The 10,224-nt window shown below is 42.1% G+C and overlaps 1 protein-coding gene across 5 annotated transcripts in view; it reads right to left on the bottom strand.

Moving 5' to 3' along the window:
• Positions 1-2,722: 2,722 nt before the first annotated feature.
• The window catches only part of TTLL3 (tubulin tyrosine ligase like 3), a 52,255-nt gene continuing 44,753 nt past the window's right edge, over positions 2,723-10,224 (bottom strand). For all 5 annotated transcript variants that reach the window (XM_056524704.1, XM_056524708.1, XM_056524707.1 and 2 more), the window contains one exon: positions 2,723-2,992. In XM_056524704.1, the coding sequence (XP_056380679.1) occupies positions 2,775-2,992 (218 nt within the window). In that variant the 3' untranslated portion in view covers positions 2,723-2,774. The remainder of the gene's footprint in view (positions 2,993-10,224) is intronic.

Raw genomic sequence — 10,224 nt, 5'->3', positions numbered from 1 at the left:
GTTATTTTCTTTTTGTATTTTCTTTCTGTCTGACCACAGTGCTCTCTGCTGACACCTCTGTCCATTCTAGGAACTGTCCAGAGTAGGAGTAAATCCCCATAGCAAACCTATCCTGCTCTAAACAGTTCCTGACACAGACAGAGGTGTCATCAGAGAGCACTGCGGTCAGACAGAAAGGAAATTCAAAAAGAAAAGAACTTCCTGTGGAGCATACAGCAGCTAAGTACTGGAAGGATTAAGATTTTTAAATAGAAGTAATTTACAAATCTGTTTAACTTACTGGCACCAGTTGATTTAAAAACAAAAAATTCCAGCGGAGTACCGCTTTAACCTGTTGGGGACAGAGTGCATACCTGTACGCCCACTCCCTTTCTATAACGGGGGGCCACGCCCGGGACCCGTGGCTAATAGCGCGCGGCACTGATCGCAGTGCCGCACGCTATTAAGCCTTTAGACGCGGCGTTCAAAGTTGATCGCCGCGTCTAAAATGAAAGTAAACTGCTCCTGGCTAGCACAGTGGGCTGTTCGGAATCGCTGCGTCGAAATAGCGACATTCCGAACAGTTGTAGGACAGCAGGAGGGTCCCCTACCTTCCTCCTCACTGTCCGATCGCCGAATGACTGCTCAGTGCCTGAGATCCAGGCATGAGTAATCAAACGGCAGAATCATTGATCAATGTGAAAGATCAGTGTGTGCAGTTTTATAGTTCCCTATGGGAGCTATAACATTGCAAAAAAAAGTGAATAAAGATAATTTAACCCCTTCCCTAATAAAAGTTTGAATCGCCCCTTTTTTCCCATTTAAAAAAAAAAAATGTGAATAAAAATAAACATGTCTGAATTATAAAAATATATAGCTAATTAAACCACACGGTCAATGGCGTATGCGCAAAAAAATTTTTTGGTCACTTTATATCATGAAAAAATTAATAGAATGTGACCAAAAAGTCCTATCAATACAAAAATGGTACCCGTGTGCGAAAAAATTAAAGTTATAGGGGTCAGAAGATGACAATTTAAGGGTCCGCTGACAAAGGCCCCTAAAGTGCTGCCCTCTTTGTGAATGCTAATAGCGGCAATCCGCCGCTACCAGCAGACACACTGCGATGTGCGAGTTACCCTGCAGTGTACTCACACACATCGCAGCCGCTCTCTGTGTAGCTCAGGGAGCCGGGGGAGCGGCCGTGATGTGCGGGATGTGCGGATACACTGCGACTCGCACTTCACAGTGTGTCTGCTGGTAGCGGCGAATTGCCGCTATTAGCAGGCACAAAGAGGGCAGCACTTTAGGGGCCTTTGTCAGCGGATCCGCAGCTGCGGATCCGCTTACAAATACGCCCGTGTGAATGCACCCTTAAATGTATAAATTTTCCTGCATGTAGTTATGATTTTTTCCAGAAGTGCGACAAAATCAAACCTATATAAGTAGGGTATCATTTTAATTGTATGGACCTACAGAGTAAAGATAAGGTGTCATTTTTACCGAAAAATGCACCGCGTAGAAATTGAAGCCCCCAAAATTACAAAATGGTGTTTTTTCTTCAATTTCGTCGCACAATGATTTTTTTTTCCCTTTTGCCGTAGATCTTTGGGTAAAATGACTGATGTCACTGCAAAGTAGAATTGGTGTCGCAAAAAATAAGCCATCATATAGATTTTTAGGTGCAAAATTGAAAGGGTTATGATTTTTAAAAGGTGAGGAGGAAAAAACGAAAGTGCAAAAACGGAATAATCCTTGGTCCTTAAGGGGTTAAACTGCATTTTACAGCGCTCCAGGCTAAAGGAGACCTAAAATGGTGGATCCACATGGCACTACATGGGGCAGGGGATTATGGGAGGGCGGTAAAGTACGGCGGGAAGGGAGGTAGGTGGGATCACCCTGAGTGACATGATTGATACAGCCTATCAGCATTCATTAACCCCTGTGAGGAAGATGTATTGGACAACAGTCAGCAGCTACTGCCCAGCCAAGAAGTGGCAGCAGACACACTGCGATGTGCGAGTTACCCTGCAGTGTACTCGCACACATCGCGGTCGCTCTCTGTGTAGCTCAGGGAGCCGGGGGAGCGGCCGCGATGTGCGGATGTGCGGATACACTGCGGCTCGCACTTCACAGTGTGTCTGCTGGTAGCGGCGGATTGCTGCTATTAGCAGCCACAAAGAGGGCAGCTGCGGATCCGCTTACAAATACACCCGTGTGAATGCACCCTTAAATGTATAAATTTTCCTGCATGTAGTTATGATTTTTTCCGCGACAAAATCAAACCGATATAAGTAGGGTATCATTTTAATCGTATAGACCTACAGAATAATGATTAGGGGTCATTTTTACCGAAAAATGCACTGTGTAGAAACGGAAGCCCCCCAAAAGTTACAAAATTACGTTTTTCTTCAATTTTGTCGCACAATGATTTTTTTTTCCATTTCGCCATGGATTTTTGGGTAAAATGACTGTCACTGCAAAGTAGAATTGGTGGCGCAAAAAAAAAGCTATAATATGGATTCTTAGGTGCAAAATTGAAAGCGTTATGATTTTTAAAAGGTAAGGAGGAAAAAGCAAAAGTGCAAAAACGGAAAAACCCTCCGTCCCCAAGGGGGTTAAAGAGTTTTTCCTATCTTAGGACTACTTTGGTTTAGTGCCTTTATCATAACCCCACCTATTAATCTTATTAGTTTTGACCTGTCCATAATACATGTATAATTAAAGGCATCTTCACCCAAAATGTTTCTCCAATAAGGAATTTATTGACAGGACTGTGTGGAATAGAAATGGTGTCACAGCAACAATGATGACAGAATGGCTGTACCCCGAGCTGTGAGGGGCTCTGCTCCTTCATGGAACATGCTGAGGTTGGTTCCCTTGGTGAGCTGGAAACGAATGGGCTTTACTGGAAGTTTAGCGCTCCTGCTACAGTTGCACATAGCTTGTAAACTGTTGCTCAACAAAGAAGGTCCCTTGCAATATAAACATGGCATCCGTTGAGGGTCTAGTCCTAAATAGGAAAACAACAAAAAGATAAACAATAAATCAATATGAGCTGCTACTGTATATGTCATATCTATCTACTAACTGTTGCTCCCATAGACAGGACTGTGTGTACCACATACAGGGTTGCAAATTTAACCCAGCCTAATCCTCTCTGACATGCATTTTGGTTAGACAATAAAGAGTCTGGGGGGTATTTATGAAGCATTTTACCCTTGTTTTCTTGGGTACAAATGTCTCAATATTTTGGTGCAGTGTGTTTTTTTGCGACTTTTCATATACGCGCATTCCTGTGTTTGGCTGTAGTATGCATGGTTTGAGTGTGTTTTTGCAGTGGTCAGGAATTTATGAAAATGCTACTATTTAAAAAAAAAAAAAAACTTTTTAAATGGCGCAAATCCCCACCAGAAAAAAAGTGGCATAAAAACACACATTACAAAAATAAGTTGAAATTACTCATTAACCCCTTATCGACTTTTTGATATAAATGTACGTCCTGGTGCAGTGGTACTTAACCCCTTAAGGACAATGGATGTACTCCTACGCCCCCGTTTCCGAGTCCTTAAGGACCGAGGACATAGGAGTGCGTCCTGTCCATTCCCGTCCCCCCGCCGCTAGCCGGAGGGGAGCCGGTGCCCGATGCCTGCTGATATCAATCAGCAGGCATCGCGACATATCGCCCAGGGGGCTCATGATGACCCCCCCATGTCGGCGATGACCGCAGATCGCTGAACAATTCAGCCCAGCGATCTCCAGTGACCCGGAATTACTGGCTGATCTACGGCCCCGAACAGCCATAGCCAGCAGGGGTGAGGTGGCACTGCTGCCACCTCACGATCACCCTGATTCGTCGGCCAGTTTACCGGCCGACCAATCAGGGCACCTGCTGCAGGTGTCACTCCCGCAACCCGATCCGCCCCTCTTCCGGAGGACGTGATCGGGTGCGGGAAGAGGACCCCGGCAGCTGGGGACCCCGATCCCCGGCGTCCCTGTTGGGATCGGGGCCCCAGGAGCGGCGGCGGCGAGGGACTGACCTGCAGCGTGGATCAGCAGTTGGGTGAGTGACAGCCTCCTACTGTTGCTTCGCAACAGCTCCCAGCATGCAAAAAGGGCATGCTGGGAGCTGTAGTTATGCAACAGCAGGAGGCAGACCACCACAACTCCCAGCATTCCCTTATGGGCATGCTGGGACTTATAGTTTTGCAACAGCTAGAGGCACATTTTTTCTTTGGAAAAGTGTACCTTCAGCTGTTGTATAACTACAACTCCCAGCTTGCACAATCAGCTAAAGTGCCTGCTGGGAGTTGTAGTGGTGCATCTGCTGGTTGCATAACTACAACTCCCAGCATGCCCGTTGGCTGTCGGTGACTGCTGAGAGTTGTAGTTTTGCAACAGCTGAAGGCACACTGGTTGTGAAACACTGAGTTAAGTAGCAAACCAGTGTATCTCCAGCTGTTGCATAACTACAATCCCCAGCCAAAGTAGTATGCCTCCAGCTGTTGCATAACTTCAGGTCCCAGCATGCCCTTCCACTGTCTGTACATGCTGGGGGTTGTAGCTTTTGTAAAAGCTGAAGACACACTGGTTGCAAAACACTGAGTTTGTTACCAAACTCTGTGTTTCACAACCAGTGTGCCTCCAGCTGTTGCAAAACTACAACTCCCAGCATGCACTGATAGACCGATAGTTGTAGTTTTGCAACAGCTGGATGTTTCTCCCCCCCCCCAATGTGAATGTACAGGGTACACTCACATGGGCGGAGGTTTACAGTAAGTATCCGGCTGCAAGTTTGAGCTGCGTCAAATTTTCTGCCGCAGCTCAAACTGCCAGCGAGAAACTACTGTGAACCCCCGCCCGTGTGACTGTACCCTAAAAACACTACACTACACTAACACAAAATAAAATAAAAAGTAAAAAACACTACATATACACACACCCCTACACAGCCCCCCTCCCCTCTCCAGTAAAAATGACAAACGTCTGGTACGCCACTGTTTCCAAAACGGAGCCTCCAGCTGTTGCAAAACTACTCCCAGCATTGCCAGATAGCTACTGACTGTCCAGGCATGCTGGGAGTTTTACAACAGCTGGAGGCACCCTGTTAGGGGTATTCTACGCCAGTGATTCCCAATGTCCACCCCTATGCAATCCCTAATTTAGGCCTCAAATGCGTATGGCGCTCTTTCGCTTTGGAGCCCTGTCGTATTTCAAGGCAACAGTTTAGGGTCACATATGGGGTATCGCCGTACTCGGGAGAAATTTTGTTAAAAATTTTGGGGGGTATTTTCTGCTATTACCCTTTTTAAAAATGTTAAATTTTTGGGAAACAAAGCATTTTAGGTAAAAATTTTTTTTTTTTTTTTTACATATGCAAAAGTCATGAAACACCTGTGGGGTATAAATTTTCACTTTACCTCTTGTTATGTTCCCCGAGGGGGTCTAGTTTCTAAAATGGTATGCCATGTGTTTTTTTTTGCTGTTCTGGCACCATAGGGGCTTCCTAAAGGTGACATGCCCCCCAAAAACCATTTGTCGCTCCTTCCCTTCTGAGCCCTCTACTGCGCCCGCCAAACAACTAACATAGACATATGAGGTATGTGCTTACTCGAGAGAAATTGGGTTTCAATTACAAGTAAACATTTTCTCCATTTTACCCCTTGTAAAAATTCTAAAATTGGGTCAACAAGAACATGCGAGTGTAAAAAATGAAGATTTAGAATTTTCTCCTTCATTTTGTTGCTATTCCTGTGAAACACCTAAAGGGTTAAAACACTTACTGAATGTCATTTTGAATACTTTGGGGGGTGTAGTTTTTATAATGGTGTCATTTGTGGGGTATTTCTAAGATGAAGACACTTCAAAACTGAACTGGTGACTGAAAAATAGTGAGTTTGAAAATTTTGTGAAAAATGTAAAAATTGCTGCTGAACTTTGAATCCCTCTGGTGTCTTCCAAAAGTAAAAACTCATCAATTTTATGATGCAAACATAAAGTAGACATATTGTATATGTGAACCAAAAAAAAATGTATTTTGAATATCCATTTTCCTTACAAGCAGAGAGCTTCAAAGTTAGAAAAATGCAAAATTTTCATTTTTTTCATCAAATTTGGGGATTTTTCACCAAGAAAGGATGCAAGTTACCATAAAAATTTACCATTATGTTAAAGTAGAATATGTCACGAAAAAAACAATTTCGGAATCAGATTGATAACTAAAAGCATTCCAGAGTTATTAATGTTTAAAATGACAGTGGTCAGAATTGCAAAAAATGCTCTGGTCCTTAAGGTGTAAAATGGCCTGGTCCTTAAGGGGTTTAGGACCAAGCGCATTTTCACCTTTACTCCTTAACAACGAAGGATGTATATTTACGTCCTCCGCCGACTCAGGTCGGTCCCAGCGGCCATCAACGGCCGGGACCCGCGGCAAATACAGGACATCACCGATCACAGTGATGCCCTGTATTAACCCTTCAGACACGGCGATCAAAGCTGACCGCCGCGTCTGAAGCGAAAGTGAAACTATCCCGGCTGCTCAGTCGGGCTGTTTGGGACAGTTGCGGTGAAATCGTGGCATCCCGAACAGCTTACAGGACACCGGGAGGGACCCTACCTGCCTCCTCGGTGTCCGATCGGCGAATGACTGCTCCGTGCCTGAGATCCAGGCAGGAGCGGTCAAGCGCCGATAACACTGATCACAGGCGTGTTAATACACGCCTGTGATCTGTGTAAAAGATCAGTGTGTGCAGTGTTATAGGTCCCTATGGGACCTATAACACTGCAAAAAAAAAAGTGTTAATAAAGGTCATTTAACCCCTTCCCTAATAAAAGTTTGAATCACCCCCCTTTTCCCATTAAAAAAAATTTAAATAAAAATAAACATATGTGGTAGCGCCGCGTGCGTAAATGTCCGAACTATAATAATATATCGTTAATTAAACCGCACGGTCAATGGCGTGCATGTAAAAAAATGACCATTTTGGCCACTTTTTATACCATTAAAAAATAAAAAGTGATCAAAAGTCAGATCAAAACAAAAATGGTACCGATAAAAACTTCAGATCACGGCGCAAAAAATGAGCCCTCATTCGCCCTGTACGTGGAAAAATAAAAAAGTTATAGGGGTCAGAAGATGACATTTTTAAACGTATAAATTTTCCTGCATGTAGTTAAGATTTTTTCCAGAAGTACGACAAAATCAAACCTATATAAGTAGGGTATCATTTTAATCGTATGGACCTACAGAATAATAAGGTGTCATTTTTACCGAAATATGCACTGCGTAGAAACGGAAGCCCCCAAAATTTACAAAATGCCGTTTTTTCTTCGATTTTGTCGCACAATGATTTTATTTTTTTTCGTTTCGCCGTGGATTTTTGGGTAAAATGACTAATGTCACTGCAAAGTAGAATTGGCGACGCAAAAAATAAGCCATAATATGGATTTTTAGGTGGAAAATTGAAAGGGCTATGATAAAAGGTAAGGAGGAAAAAACGAAAGTGCAAAAATTGAAAAACCCTGAGTCCTTAAGAGGTTAAGGAGCAGGCCAATTTTATTTTTGCGTTTTTGATTTTTCCTCCTCCCCTTCTAAAATCCATAACTCTTATATTTCCATCTACAGACCCATATAAGGGCTTGCTTTTTGGGTGACCAATTGTACTTTGTAATGAAACCTCTCATTTTACCATAAAATGTACAGCAAACTCCCAAAAAAAATATTTTTAGGGAGGAAATTTAAATGAAAACCACAATTTTGCACATTTTGGAGGGTTTTGTTTTCACATTGTACAATTTACGGTAAAAATGAAGTGTTCCTTATTCTGTGGGTCAATACGATTAAAAGGATACCCATGGCTAGATACTTTAATATTTTTGTACCACTTAAAAAAATATATAAACCTTTTTTTTTACGAAATCAGTAAACTAAAATCGCCTTATTTTGACCACCTATAACTTTTTATTTTTTTCCGTATATAGGGCGGTATGAGGGCTCATTTTTTGTGCCGTCATCTGTACTTTTTATCTATACCACATTTGCATATATAAAACTTTTATATCATTTTTTATTAATTTTTTGGGGAATAAAATGTGACAAAAAAGCAGCATTTTTGGACTTTTTATTTTTTATGTTTACACTTCACCGTACGGGATCATTAACATTATATTTTGATAGATCCGACATTTACGCACGTGGCGATACCAAATATGTTTATTAAAAAAAATTACGCTTTTTGGGGGTAAAATGGGAAAAACGTAAAATTTTCATTTTTATTGTGGGAGGGGATTTTTTACATTTTTTTTACTTTTTTTTTATTTACATCTTTCAACTTTTTTTACTTTTTATGTCCCCATAGGGCACTATCTATAGCAATCATTAATTGATTGCAAATACTGTTCAGTGCTATCCATAGGACATAGCACTGATCAGTATTATCTGTGATCTTCTGCTCGATCTCAGACCAGAGAAGGGAGACGCCGCGAGACAGACGGAGGCAGGTGAGGGGACCTCCGTCTGCCATTACAGATGGTCAGATCGCCGCGGCAATGCTGCGGGCGATCCGAGCATCTATTTTATCATGCGCATTGCCGCAGATGCTGTGATCTGTACTGGTCGCGGCATCTGAGGGGTAAATGGCGGAAATCCGCGCGATTGCGGATGTCGGCCATTACCGACGGGTCCCCGGCTGCTCGTGGTCATACACAGGATGTAAATGTACATCTTGGTGCGCGAACTACCGCCAAACCGTCGTTAAGGGGTTAAAGGGGTACTCCGGTTGAAACTTTTTTTTTTTTTTTTTTAAATCAACTGGTGCCAGAAAGTTAAACAGATTTGTAAATTACTTATATTAAAAAATCTTAATCCTTCCAGTACTTATTAACTGCTGAATACTACAGAGGAAATTCTCTTCTTTTTGGAACACAGAGCTCTCTGCTGACATCACAAGCACAGTGCTCTCTGGTGACATCTCTGTTCATTTTAGGAATTGTGCAGAGTAGGAGAAAATCCCCATGACAAACATATTCTGCTTTGGACAGTTCCTAAAATGGACAGAGATGTCCTTAGAGAGCACTGTGCTAGTGATGTCAGCAGATAGCTCTGTGTTCCAAAAAGAAAATAATTTCCTCTGTAGTATTCAGCAGCTAATAGGTACTGGAAGGATTAAGATTTTTTAATAGGAGTAATTTACAAATCTTTAACTTTCTGGCACCAATTGATAAAAAAAAATGTAAAAAAAAGTTTTCCACTGGAAAACGGACCAAGGCGTACATTTATGTCCTATACATGACTTGAGCACCGGAGCGGTGCTCGTATCATGCACAGCAGTTTACGGCTGCTATCAGCAGCCAGGGACCCTCTGGTAATGGCGGACATCAGTGATCACGCTGATATCCGCCATTAACCCTTCAGACGCCATGATCAATACTGATCATGGCATCTGCGGCAGTGCAGCACTTTGAACGGGTAATTGGATCGCCCGTGGCGCTGCAGCAGGGATCCGATCACCCAAGATGGCCGGCGGAGGTCTCATCACCTGCGTCCTGCCTTCATCCTGGTGTATTCTGCTCTGGTCTGCAATCGAGCAGACCGGAGCAGTAGATCACCGATAATGCTGTTCAGTGCCCGGCCTAGTGATTGCAATAAATAGTCCCCTATGGGGACTACATAAGTGTAATAAAAGTAGAAAAAAAAGTGAATAAGCCCCTCCCCCAATAAAAATAAAAATTCCCCCTTTTCCCATTTTACAAAAAAAAAGTGTAAAAAGAAATAAATGAATGAACATATCTAGTATCACTGCATGGGTAAATGTCCGAACTATAAAAATAATCTTAATGATCACATATGGTGAACGACGTGAATGTAAAAAAAATCATAAATTGTTGTATTTTAGTTACATCACATCCTAGAAAAATGTAATAAAAAAATGATCAAAGGGCGACCTAAAACATAAAAATTTTGTTTAAAAAAGTTTGAGATTTTTTTTTTTAATTGTTACCCATGTTAACATGCTTTACTATTAGTGTATAATTTTAATTGTATTGACTCACACAATATATAAAACATGTCATTTTTACCATAAAAGGCACTACATAAAATGGAAACCCTCCAGAAGTTGCAAAATAGCGGTTTCCTTTTTAAATTCCCCACAAAATAAATTTTTTGGTTGCACCGTACATTTTATGGTAAAATAAAAGGTGTCATTACAAAGTACAATTGGTCACACAAAAAGCAAGCCCTCATAT

This window comes from Hyla sarda, chromosome 6 (assembly GCF_029499605.1).
Source record: "Hyla sarda isolate aHylSar1 chromosome 6, aHylSar1.hap1, whole genome shotgun sequence".
Classification (NCBI taxonomy): domain Eukaryota; kingdom Metazoa; phylum Chordata; class Amphibia; order Anura; family Hylidae; genus Hyla; species Hyla sarda.
The sequence above is the reverse complement of the archived record's forward strand: the minus strand, read 5'-3'. Positions and strand labels throughout refer to the sequence as shown.